At 37.9% G+C, this 13,688-nt stretch overlaps 1 protein-coding gene across 1 annotated transcript; it reads left to right on the forward strand.

Annotated features, from left to right (window-relative positions):
* The first annotated feature begins 12,375 nt into the window (after positions 1-12,375).
* LOC114628281 (vomeronasal type-1 receptor 4-like) lies at positions 12,376-13,272 on the forward strand. Its single transcript, XM_028776251.1, has one exon. The coding sequence runs from the start codon at positions 12,376-12,378 to the stop codon at positions 13,270-13,272; it is 897 nt and encodes a 298-aa protein (XP_028632084.1).
* The last annotated feature ends 416 nt before the right edge of the window (positions 13,273-13,688 follow it).

The following is a 13,688-nucleotide window of genomic DNA, read 5'->3' on the forward strand; positions in this document are numbered from 1 at the left end:
TCTCTCTCTCTCTCTCTCTCTCTCTCTCTCTCTCTCTCTCTCTCTCTCTGTGTGTGTGTGTGTGTTCTCTTTGTGATGTAATTTTTCAGGATGTCATGTGTTTGAGCAGTCAGTCAGTAGTTCTTTTCCTGTATAGACTTTCCAGGTATGTCCTCTACCTTCACAACTGTACATTAACCAATAGTTCCAGTTCAGAAATCAAAGTTTCACAGTGTTGTCATTATTGTGGTCCATTTTAATCTTTTATTGAGCAGATTTTATTTTGTCATTTTATATATCTTATTATTATTGGCAATGGCTATGCCATTTTGTAATGATCTCCCATTTTGGTCAAACTGTGACAATTCCCATAGGAGAAGTTCTGGAAGTAAAGTAACCTGTTTTTCACCCTTACCTCTACAACATCTGGACCTCTAGTAATGACTAACTTTATTTACCCCTAACAATAGCCAACCACAAACCAAAAGAGAGAGAGAGAGAGAGAGAGAGAGAGAGAGAGAGAGAGAGAGAGAAACTTCTGCCTCCTTCCCATCCATCTTCCTATGAAAAACTTAAGAAAGGTACACTCAGTGCTCTGAGGGGCTGATATCTCTTAAGAACCTCTGCATGCTGCTGTTAGTCCCTATTGTTAATGATGCTTCTAGTAAACTTCTTACCCCCAAAAGATAATCTACCTCAGTGTCATTCTTGAGCCTGTAACCTGAAACAACTCACTACGTCATACATGTTTCTACAATACTAAATGATAAAATATTTCTAAAGCTTGACTCTGCTGTTCTCAGTCCCATTGTCATGATCAGCAGGGATGTCAGTATTGCTAAAGTGTGAGAGGCACACTGACAAATGCATCATTTATACCCATTCTTTGGTGAACTAAAAGAATATATAGAACAAATTGCAGTCCCTTAATTTTCTGTCATATCAAGTCATTAAGTTCACAGAGGCTTTTAAAAATACCTTTGCACTTTTTTTTAAATTGGTTCTAGGCAATCCAAGACCTGTTCAAAGAGTTTAGAATGCCTGAAGGGTAGATTCTTACCAGCCTCTCACTCTTCTGAGCCCACCATGTGACTTTGGACATCTTGCTTACTTGGAAAAAAGACTGAAGATGATTCTATTCCCAGGAAGCTAGAGAACCAAATAAAGAAGGCATAAGTAAAAGTTGGCCACATGTGCTTCCCTCAATGTGCTTCCATGGTTACCATGTCAGGGAAACTCCCCAGCACTTCCTATTTGTCACTGGCTCTCCCAGGAGCCATGAGCATGAGACCAACAAGGAAAGAGGTGTCATGATGTAACTGTCTTGACAGGAGTTCAGATATTTTAAAGACAAAGAGATGTATCCCTTCCTTTTCCCTATTATAATATTGATACAGTAAACCTAAAGGAAGTATGTTTGCACAAGGAGTCAGTTCTACCCCTGGGAAGAAGAAAGGTTGAATCCCTGACTCTATCAGTGGAGAAACTTGCCTCCCCAGAGAGGCTTCACATAGTTCTGATGACACAGGGTCATTTCCTAGATTTTTCTTTCTCTTATCAATTTGTAACCTTACTACAGAAAAGGAAGACTCTCCTTGGTTTTGCCAAAAAATAAAGAAATCCCAAATTTCCTTAAAGATTCAATGGCCTTATGATTTTTTTTTTTGCAATCTTCATTATTGTGTGAGTTAAATGTATGTACACATCTTGTGAGTGGGCACACACACACACATGTGCATTGGGTTGTATGTATGTACATTTATGTTCATCCGCATGCATGAGACTGATGCTAGATGTCAGGAAACTTGATTCTAGGCAACCCCTGATTTCTTAGGCTAGAATTGCAGGCAACTTTCACCAGGCATTTAAGTGAGTGATATTCACATTTTAAGGAAAGTATTTTAGCCACTTAGCCATCTCCCCAGCCAGGGCTTATGATTTTTCAGTGCCTCCATGTTATAAGGAAATATCCATTATCTGAAGTCTCCCTTCATACTACAATCTCAGGGTGTAATTGTTTGGCGATGCTTGCTTCCAGTATGCTAATGAGTTTGGTAAGAATAAACACAATGAGATGATTCCAGACACATTGAAGACTTGAGAATTTGTTCACGAGATACTTGGATAGATGTGACTGTAGCTGCTATGGTGCTGGGGGCCAACCCTGGAAGGTCTTCTTTTTTTGTTGGGCATTTCTTGAGGCAGGGAAAGGGGAAGAACATCTGGGAGTAGTAAGACTTTGTCTTATGAGATATTTATGATTGTGTATGATAATAAACAGTTTAGATATATAAGTCTAAGTTACTTTGCTACTATAACTAACCTGCCTTCTATGTTCCTCTGAGGCCAGAAACTGCAGTCTCTTGCACTTAGCATCTCATCCTAAAACAGCAGGAGATTAAACAAAGTATCCTTTGTCTTATCTTGTAGATGATTGCAAGGCTCTAATTTTCAGCCTGCTAGTTGAAGTTGCAGGAAGAAAAAGGGACACTTTGAAAAGTGAATTTAGTGTTTATTTCTAAATTGTGAAAAGCTTCTTTTGAAAGCTCTCTAAGAGAAAAGGGAAAAGCAGAATGATATGAAAAGCAGAATAAGGAGTGCTGAGAAGAGGGGGATGAGGAGAAAAATAATGCTCTCCTGTCTTTATCCTCAGCACTTATATCTTTCAGAATACATGATCATATGGTAAAATGTTCATCAAAAGTTTACACATAAATTCAAATCATAAATGGAATAAGTTTGCAGCAGAGAATGTTTACATTCATATCCATTAGAAATAATTGTCTGTCTAAATATTCATCCCCTATTACATCTCCACAGGTTTATGGAAAGTTAAAAAACGTAACTCAGTTATTAGTAAAATTTTATATAGACAAATCCAGTCAATATTTTGTCTTCTGTCCCAGCATCTACTATAAATCATTAGTTCCCTTTTTATGACCTTTGGTTTATGGTTTTACAACCTCTTAGAATATGCAATGAGGAGTAGAAAGCCTGCTTACTATCAGAAGTGACATTAAAGACTGGCAGAGTTTTCATTGCAGTTTTGACTATCAGAAAGGACTTAATAACAGTGTTATTAAAAGAGCTTAAAATTATTATAAATTTAGGAATTCTTATAGGATCATCATTAAGGATAAAGAAATCATCTACTTGTCTATATATCATCACTACAAGACAGTACATCTTCATAGTTCTGCAGAGACATGCTCAAAAGGGTGGGTTAATACCTAGTGCTTGTTATATATGTTTAGTAATAACAAGAAAGGCATATTAATATCAGGAATCTTTCCTGAAATAAATTTCTCTTGGGCCTTACCTATGGGAGAAAAATCCATTGTGGATTATTTTAATCCAAGACGGGCCATCTCAGGAAGATCACCTGTTAGTTATTAGCTTGTCCTATATCAGATCCTGACACCATGAAGCACAAGTAAGACCCAGAAGGTGTGCTCCCCAGCCTATCTCTCCCAGTGAGAACTTTGTCAGGCAGCTACATTCTGCTAACAACCCAGAATAGGATCCTGGCCAAAGATAAAGTCAAGAAGGTCATGAAAGCTGAGAAAATGCATAAATAGAAAACAGTGAGTGACCATTGGTGATATGTTTCAATGAAGCAGGTCCCTGTAACTGAAGCAAAATTTGATGGTTAAAAGAAGGATAAGAAGAGTGGTAAGGATAACTAAATGATGGTTTAAGGTGACCAATGTGAAGAATATCTTCTGGTCTGAATGACAGATATGAACAATGATGTTATGAAACAGAGCTATACAACAGATATTAAATAGAAGAACAGCAAAAGACCTCCCCCAGCAACTGACGCAATGTATTCCAGGAATAGCATAGACACCAGAGTAGAAGAGGTCTGAGTTGATATGGAGGAGCATTTCAGGGATGAAGACACTTCTGACAATCAGGACTCATGGTCTACTGTGGGAAAACTAAGGAACATATCAAAGAAAGCAGACCTGCAGTGTTGGGGCTGCAATAGAGATTTTGGCACTCTCTAAAGTGTACCCTCTAAAAGGACAAAGCAGCCAGGCACATAGCCTGCCAAGATTTTTTCCATTCTATAGTCCACCTTTCAAATAGTTTTTGGTGTGTGTGGGGCAGTTCTGAAGGTTTTTAACTTCCTGAAGTCTCATTTATCAATTGTCTTGTTTCCTGAGCAACTAAGGGGTTCTATTAAGAACAGATTTGCCTATGTTTATATCTTGAAGGTCTTTTCCCTCCATTTTCTTCAACAGTTTGCAGTTCTTTGCCTCACATTAATGTCTTTGGTCCACTGAGAGTCAATTTTTGTGAAGAGCAAAACATACAGATCTAGCTTGATTCCTCTCCATGTGGATACTCAGTTTCTACAGCACCATTTGTCCTCGTCTGCAGACGAAGCAGGCTAGACAGGCAACCTGACACATACAACATGCTCACTGTCGCAATAAAGATGTGACTGATATGGAAGCAACCAGATGCTTTCTGATTGGATTTAAAACCAATATAGAGGATGGAATTCACATCTGATCCCTCAGAAGTCTGTGGCAGAGGTGGGATCTTCACAGTCCTAGTCTGAAGGCTGCAGCTATTGTTTTGTTAAATGCACAGTGATGCGCATGTCAAATTACAAAATAAGTTCTAAAATTTGCTATTAGTTTTAGTAACAGAATCTCTTTGCAGTAGGCAATGGTTGCTTCAAAACTTCACTAGACAAATTGAACACACACAGTTTTATAATCATCAACATTTGTAAATCATATTTTGGAACTTCCTGTGATGTTGATTATGGTGTAATTGGTATAATTTAAAACAAAATCCATTTCACTTTAAGATTTCAAATCTGTATATCTTATATTTAAGGACTTTCATTTTATACAGCATCATCTTATTTTAGTAACATAAATTCAGTACCATTAAATTTTTGACATAATTTCCAATAATCCTTTCAGTATAAGAAAGGACATGAAGTCCAGCAAGAAGGCTCTGAGGGTAAAGGCACCTGATGCCTGGAACCCACATGTTAGAAGGAGAGAACTGACAACTGAAAAATATCGTCTGGCTTCCACAGACACTATGACATGTGTGCAGACACACAGACACACACATTAAATAAATAAATCTTTAAAGAGTTAAAGAAAAATTGCTTGAAGAGTAAAATATAAAATTCTACATTTAGCATTCTGCATTTATCTAAGCATCACATGCATACACCATACACAGAAACAGATACACACACACACACACACACACACACACACACACACACACAACTTAGACAAATAGAAAGTGCAGAGGTGAAATTTGAATCCAATATCTCTGGCTTCTATTTGTTCTAATTCATCTCTATTTCCAAACCACTAATGAAAAATAATTTTCACTATAATAATAATTTGAATGTGGATAACTTATTGCATTTTAATATATGGATTGAGATGTTGTACATAAGGAAAAGAATTAAGCAGACAGTATTGACACTGAACAATTTGCCTTCTAAATATGTTTACCTATTTTTACTCCTTTTCTATAGCAACAGTCATCTGTGTTTCTGGTGTGTTCTGCTGAATACTCCAAAGTTCAGGAGAAAGTGCAAGTTCTTTAGAAGCTTACATATCAATCTTGAACCCTAGTGCAGCTTCCTCCCTGTATCTCTCCTTCACTCTCTTGGCTGAGTTTCATGTAGACATTGTCATAAGAGCAATATGTACCTTGTTTAATTATCTCCAATTTCCTGCCATGGATAATCTTTCCTTCCTTATTCAATAGCATTATCAAGTGATCTTCTAGCTGGAACTGCTAGAGAGATGATTAAGGAGTAAAGAAGACTTATAGCTCTTGCAGAGAACCCTGGTTTTTCTCTCAGCATCCACATAGCTACTAACTGTTATTGTCTCTAACTCCAGATCCAGGGATCTGCAGGCACTTGCATGCAAGTAGTGCACAGACATATATGTAGGCCAAATATATATCTATGCACATTTTCAAAAGTACATTTCTCTGCTCTCATGCAGTACAACCTGACCCCAGCTCCCCTCCTCTACTCCTTCCACTCCCTTCTATATCTCATCATCCACAAATCCACTCCAGCTCTATTTCCCTTCAGTAAAGATCAGGCATCCCATGATATCAACCAAACGTACCATAAAAGATGCTGTAAGACTAGGCACAAACCCTTATATGAAGGCTAACTAATACAACACAGCAGAAGTAAAAGAGTCCCAAGAGGAAGCAAGAGTCAGAGACATCCTCATTGCCACTGTGAGGAGTCCCTTGAACATCCCACATTAAACAACCACACCATGTATGCAAAAGACCTACCACAGATCTATGCAGGATCTATGACTGCTGCTTCAGTTTCTGGAAGATCCTATGAGCCCTACTTAATTCTGTGGATCTCATGTTCCCTCTTGGTGTCCTTGGTTTCACTGATTCCTACAATCCTTCTTCCTCCTCTTCAAGCTGTTAGAAAAAATGATATCATGAGATTTGCAGACAAATGAATAGAACTAGAAAATAGTAATCCTGATTGAGATAGCCCAGACACAGAAAAACAAACAGGATACATACTAAGTTATAAATGGATATTAGCTGTTAAGGATAATTAAACTACTATTCACAGGCCCAAAGAGGCTACATAAAAAGGAGGGCTGTAATGGGGATTCATGAATCTCCCTGAGATGGAAAAAAATATTTTTTTTAAGAAGCAAAACTATCTAGCAAGCAAAACTTCTAGTGCTGACAAACAATCTAAATACAAAGTAATTCTAGGGATTTATAGATGGTCCTCAGCCAGCAGAAGTGTGTAGATGAAGCAGAGGATGAAGGATTGTAACTGTCAAGCAACCTCTCCTTCTGAGGTCAAGACTTTATCTCTGTATCAACCATTTACTCATCCACAAATAGTTATTAGCAAGTTCCTTGTGACAGGAAACATTTCAGAGGTTCCAAATGAAAAACTGAAGAAATACCAAAGATAGCCTACTTCCTGGAGCATTGATTTCTCTTAACTGGGTTCTAAGCAATCTATATTTTTTTAACTTCCTTATAATCACCTACTCAAGCACATGGACATATACATTTAATAAATAGACCTTTAAAGTGTTAAAAAATTACTTGAAGCGTGAAATATATGTGTTAATTTCTTCATCAACAAAAATACAGAGTAGTCACCAAAGGACAAGGATGTGCTTGGTAATAAGCCTGTGATCATAATGTCTATTGGTCTATTTCTGTCACTATAATTAAACACTTGATACAGGCTAACTATAAAGAAAAGTTTATTTTGCTCATTGGTCAGGGTCATGTTTCTCAACACTGGCTGTATAAGGACATAATAAGAATATTAATTTGACTGACATCAAATCTAAATATATTCAGGACTGAGAAAAAATAATTTTTAAATGGTCATCAAAGAAGTAAAAGAAACTCCAGAATAACCCTCAAAAAACATACAGAAATAAAGAGTACTGGTGAGGTTGGTCCAATAAGAAGTGCTTTCCTCTGCTTGCTTTGAGTACTCATTATTCTTGTAGAGAACGTTAGTTTGGTTCTTAACAAAGATAGGTGACATGTCAGATAGGTGACAACCTACTGTAACTCAAGTTCTAAAGACTCCAGTGGTCTACCTCTGGCATCAATGATCAACTGCCCCCTAGCCCCTATACACACAAAAACACACATAGAAACATAAGACAGAAACTCATACACACACACACACACACACACACACACACACACACAAACACACGTGCACACATGTACTGACATATATGGATATATACATATATATTTAAATAAAGTTATGTTAATTTGGGAAATAATTCACCCCCCATGAACCAGAGACTATCTAACAAAAATCTCTATAACAGAGGCTGGAGATACGGTTACTGTGTTAAGAGAACTTGCTGCTCATGCAGAGGCCTAAGGTTTATTACCCATCACCCATATAGGAGCTGGCAACCATCTGTTATTCCATTTCCAGGAGATCCAAATCCTTATTCTGCCCTTATGGGCACATGTGGTGCATAAACATACATGCAGACAAAACACTAAACATATAAAGCTGAATAATAAAGTGAATTTTTCTCATTTTTATGACTCTAAAAGATGTATTGTTTTAGGAAATTAAGGTTGTTTCATGAACTACATGGTGTTTCTGCTCCATGAATGCAACAGTATGTTCTTTGCCTGCTAGTGAAAAAATTTCCTTGCAGAACTTCTCCAAATTGGAAACTGCATGAAGGGTTCTCTTTTTAATATTTTCTTTTCCTTTATTGAACAACCTAGTCATAGCACTGTAAGCTTTAAATTGTTTTATGTTTATTTACATTTCAAAGATAAAGACAAAATTTAGAAGTATTCTAAACAAAATAACAAGGCAAGCATGGGAAATCACTTCTTATTTGACCAAAGATAATTACTTTATTTTTCAAGTTCTATCTACCCTTACATGTATAATGTACAACTAAGTTTCTCTGCACATAGATTCCGAAACCAAAAGAAGTTGTGGAAATCCTGCTTTCCTCAACAGCTGCCCTTTCATATTCAAAAGAAGCATCTTTATCTTCTATGTTGTTTTAGCTACATTTACATGTATGGAGACACCATCACACAGGGCATAGAGGTAGACAAGTGACCTCAAACTCATCTCCCAGACAAGCCAATGCTGCTTTCTCTTCAAGAACCTCTGCTCTGCTCCCTCATTTATTTACATTAGTTTGCATCCAAGATAGGCAGGGCTTCCTAGGCACTGGAATGAAAAATATATGGAAGGACACAAGCTTTAGAAGTGTTGTTGAAATATTTATAATAATTGTTTTTAGAAGATCAAAGTTAGGGTGGCATTGATATTTCAAGTCCCACCTGATATTTAATGTATTCAATGTTAGAAATAAACAATCAGTTACGATAAAGACATTCACTACTGATGGGTACAAGCAGACAAGAGACTCTAAACATGTCTTTATTCATGTCTGGGACTTGCTCAAGGAGCAGAATCCAAGGGTGCTAAGCATCACTTATTTTACTCCTATCTAATGAGGGACTTGAGAATGAAATTCAAGGCCTGTGTGTTGGAAGCTGGTCCCCAGCCAGGCCACAGATTGGAAGTTTGAGACAGCAAAAACAAGTCAGGTGATCTGGGAAGCTCAGTACACAGACCCTTCATTTTTTCACTTCACGTACTTCCTCTCAAAATAATTAAACTTTAATTAAGCTGAAAATAACATTGGAGCAAAACAAATACTGTAACTGTGGGAGAGAGGGAACCTGTACTTCAGGGACTGAGGCCCTGTAGTGGCCTTTTTTCCCCCCTGACACTGTGACAACATGAAACTTGAAGTCTCCAGTATCTGATGGCAGCCAAGAACCCCACATATCCAGAGAGTACAAATATAACCTAGCAAGGTATCACCTTCCCAGAGCTGCCCCAGAGCCTGACTGCATCACAGAGGTCCAGGTGAGTACATGGAGGTAAGATCTTCAATCTCCTCATCTGTGCCATGGAGAAATTTACTAAAGCTAAAGTCTCTCTCTAAGCAAGGGAGTAGTTAAGAGTCTCTGTGAGTCTTGAGTCCCCCAGTTTCCTTCTGACCCTGACAAGACTGGTCCATGAATCCAGAAAGATCAAAGGAAATGATTTCCTGGAGATACAGAAATGGGACAGAAATGCTGAGGGATTGCTATTCATCCTCAGACTGGAGTCATGACAGAGGTCTATGTGGGTCTTTGCCTAAGTTTTTTTTTCTTCTTAAAAAAGAAATCAAGATGATAGAGAAGATTTTCAGATGTCTATCAAAAATTTGAAACAATAATGATATGCTCCTGTAATTTCAGTACTGTAGAGTCTGAGGCAATATAATTATTGTTAGAGCTACCCTGGTTTACATAGTCAGACTTTCTCAAAAATAATAAGGTAAGACAAAACACAAACAAAAACTCTCCTTTTTTCTTTACTTCCATGTCTGCCAGCATCATGACTTCAACAGTCTCACAAGTGTTCATAAAGTTTGTACTTATTACTTTGGTGCATTTCAAGTCTTCAAATATTGGCACTTTTTTTTCTTTTACAATAACATTATAACTCCCAATGTAAAGGTTTTCCTTCTGTATCCATCCTTAAAATTTATTGATTCTATCACATGCTATTATACCTACTCATCTTAACTATACACATTGTCTGTCTAGTTGGAATGGAGACATAAAAACCGATAAGAATACAGTAGTCACTGCCATCCTGAGAAGCCATCCTCTATAAGATCCAACCTGTGAACTAGCACATCCTGAAGCAGCTCATCTTAACTTTATCCCAGCACTAAGCAGCCAAAGGTAGCAAGCATTTTGTTTTGTTTGTTTGCTTGTTTCATTTTTAGAAAATCAGGGTGAGTGATTGTAACCTACCTCAGCCTCTTGAAGGTTAGACCCAAACAAGTATCATCCTCCTATTTAAACAGGAATAAAGACATCCTTTCTTTTAAATTAATTTCCTATAACAGTTCCTAAGGTATTGGGAAAGATGAGTCACCTGTCCTATGACAGTCAGCTTTAACAATCACCTATTAGAAGAACAGAACCTGCTCTCAAATATGATTTGAAGTTTGGAAAAGGGAAGAGAGAACTAGAAAAGTAGGAATCCCCAGAAAAGCAAGCATTAAACAAACAGAATAATGTCAATGTTTTATATCAGAATCTGTAAGTGAACAGATTGCAAGTGAATTGATAGCAGGGACTTTACAGAGTCCAATCACTGACAGAACAATTTTTATGTTAAATATGTTAATGAATGCTGATGTGCTTGGTATTAATATCTGGAGCATATTTCATTATGTTCAGATATTTAGGATGGTATTGTGATTTCTAGGAAGCACTGAAAATAGGCAGTGCTTACTTCTTTGTCAGAGGAGCAGTTGAAAGGCAATGACTGACTTTTCCAGAGTGAGGAGGCCACCTGGACTCGACTCAAAACTGTAAACAAAGTTAACTTCATGTAGGTCACCTGTGAGATCATCAGGACCCAGACATTTAAATAATCCTGTGAGTTTAGCAGGAAGGAGAGCAGAGAACAGAGGCACTCTAAGTACTCAGAACACACAAATCCGTGGAGCCACTGAAGTATCTGGACTCCTCTTATTTTAGAAAAGGTGCCCAAAGTTTACCGTAAATCCCTAAGAAATAAGAATGGAGCTTCACAACACGAAGAATAACATCCTGCCAAGGTCTAAGCTCTGGATTTATCTGGGATGGATGTAGAACAATGCAACCTGCCTGACAAACAAACAGTTCAGAGGAAAAGCAGACTGAGAGCCAAGTGTCATAACTGCTGTTCAAAAGGCCCCAAAGAGACAAATGCAGACATGAGATCTTAGATGTTGGAATCCCTGTATACAGCAATAAGGTCCAAGTTACTGTATCGGCTGCAGCTGATACGATATGCAACTGAGGACTCATAACTCAAAACCTTCACTCATCTCATGGCAGCACATGACACACCATTAGTCCAATTATCCTGTTCACCTCATCATGGTCCCCTGATCCAGAGCTACTCCTTGCTCCCTTAGATGACCTGAGGTCACTCACTGGAGTCACAGATGCCCTGAAGTCATCCACTGGGATCACAGAACTATGCTACCCCTTCTCCTAGGAAGCACCATGAGGTTCTGCTAGACACCCACCCTGGCTGCCACCTGGGGTAATATGGAGTTTTTTGGCCATATTTTTGATGATTCAACTTTAACTGCAGTGCCCTATTTGGAATGGTTATTCAATTTGACTTGACACTGAGGAATATGTTCAAAAATTAGCCAGTGAAAATTTATATAGAGTGAAATCACAGAATGGTCAGTATAAAAAATTTAAATATTATAATGTAGAAATTGGAGTTATAAAGCTTTGTAGCCAAATTCAAATCTAGAAATTGTTATAGTGACAAAATGAAAATAAAAAAGAAGCCTCAGACTTTGAGAATTTGAAGGGCAATATGATAAAATAGAGTAAGAAACAGAGGAAGAAATTTTTGTTGGAGACACTTGGAGTGCAATTCAGCTATGCTGAGACTTAACAAGGATAGGTCAGGTACACAGACAGACAAACAGAAACACACACACAGACACACACCCACTTGAACAAGTCAATTATGCTAGTGTAATGATAAAATATATCTCCTTTAAAACTTTAGGTTTTGAAAAACTGTTAACAAAATCAAAGCACACACAACAACCCAGAGTCTGCAGAAAAAAGGCAGAGATTCGGAAACCTAATCTGCAACATTGCATATGTCTACCACTGCCTCTTGAGTAGCAGAAAATGCTATTATGCAGATGTGCTGTTCAGATCCATGTCTAGAATTACTACCATTTTTTAAAAAGTCTATGCATCCTGGATACATTTTTTTTAACCTAGGGAGTAAAAATGGTTTTAAAGTTCATTAAGAAAATGATTTTCCCCTCCATGACTGTGCTTGGCATTCTGGGGAATATGTCTGTTTCGGTGAATTACATGTTCAGTTGGTGGGGAGGCCTTGAGAAGAAACCCATACACCTTATTCTCATCCACTTGGCTTTTACAAACATCATACTTCTTCTTGCAAAAAGATTGCCAAAGACAAAAGCAGCTTTTGGTTTCAAAAACTTCCTAGGTGACATAGGCTGTAAGATTCTCCTTTACCTGGAGAGGGTAGCCCGTGGCCTCTCCCTCTGCACCAGCAGTCTCCTCACTGTGGTCCAGGCCATCATCATCAGTCCCAGAGCATCTGGATGGAGCAGGCTTGGGCCAAAGTCTGCATGGCACATCCTTCCATTCTTCTCATTCTTTTGGATACTCAATGGTTTAATATGTGTGAACCTAATCCATTCCTCTACAAATACAAGACTGAATGTATCACAGCTTAGGGGTGACGATACCTATTGTTATTTTATGTTACCAAGTCAGAAAATAAAATGGATTTTTCTCCCTCTCATGGTACTGAGAGATACAGTGTGCCAGGGTGCCATGGGAGGGGCCAGTGGCTACATGGTGTTTCTTCTCCACAAGCATCACCAGCATGTCCTCTACCTTCAGAACTCCAAGCTTCTCTACAGAACTCCCCCTGAGCTGAGAGCTGCTCAAAGTGTCCTCCTTCTGATGCTCTGTTTTGTTTTCTTCTACTGGTCAGATTGTGCCTTTTCTCTAATTTTAAGTATCTCTTTATTGGAAAATTCCTTGATAATAAATATTCAAGAGTTTCTGACCCTTGGTTATGCAACTTTTAGCCCCCTTGTGCTGATTCACAGGGATGGACTTTTGACTGGATTTTGTCATGTGCAGTGAAAAAAAACTGAGAAAATATCTTTCATTTATCTGTTCAATGATTGTTAGAGAAAACTCTCAGTTCTTCAATATTGTGGGTACGATCAAATCTCACAAAGAAGATTAAGTATCTATTTATTCTCAGACACTTTTCTTGGTGATGCAAGTCTTGAACTGAGAATTAATTATAAATTAACTCTGAAGGAAAAACACAAACATGCCCTCTTCCCCATATTAAATTCCTGATCAGGATCATGCCATATGCCAGTAACTGGATCCTTCCTTTTTACCTATGCATAAGTATGCCTAGTTGTAGAGTGCCATAGACACTCAGCCGAAAGTTCCTTGGCATCCAATTTTTTTTAAAATTTAAATAAGAAGAACATGATTTAAATAAATTTGTGGTGTACCGTGATATACCTCCCCATTTGTAGGCA

Source organism: Grammomys surdaster, unplaced genomic scaffold (genome assembly GCF_004785775.1).
Source record: "Grammomys surdaster isolate TR1022 unplaced genomic scaffold, NIH_TR_1.0 267, whole genome shotgun sequence".
Lineage (NCBI taxonomy): Eukaryota > Metazoa > Chordata > Mammalia > Rodentia > Muridae > Grammomys > Grammomys surdaster.

What these genes read in the sequence shown, in the direction of transcription:
- LOC114628281 (XM_028776251.1), top strand. Translation starts at nt 12,376, where the DNA reads ATGGTTTTAAAGTTCATTAAGAAAATGATTTTCCCCTCCATGACTGTG.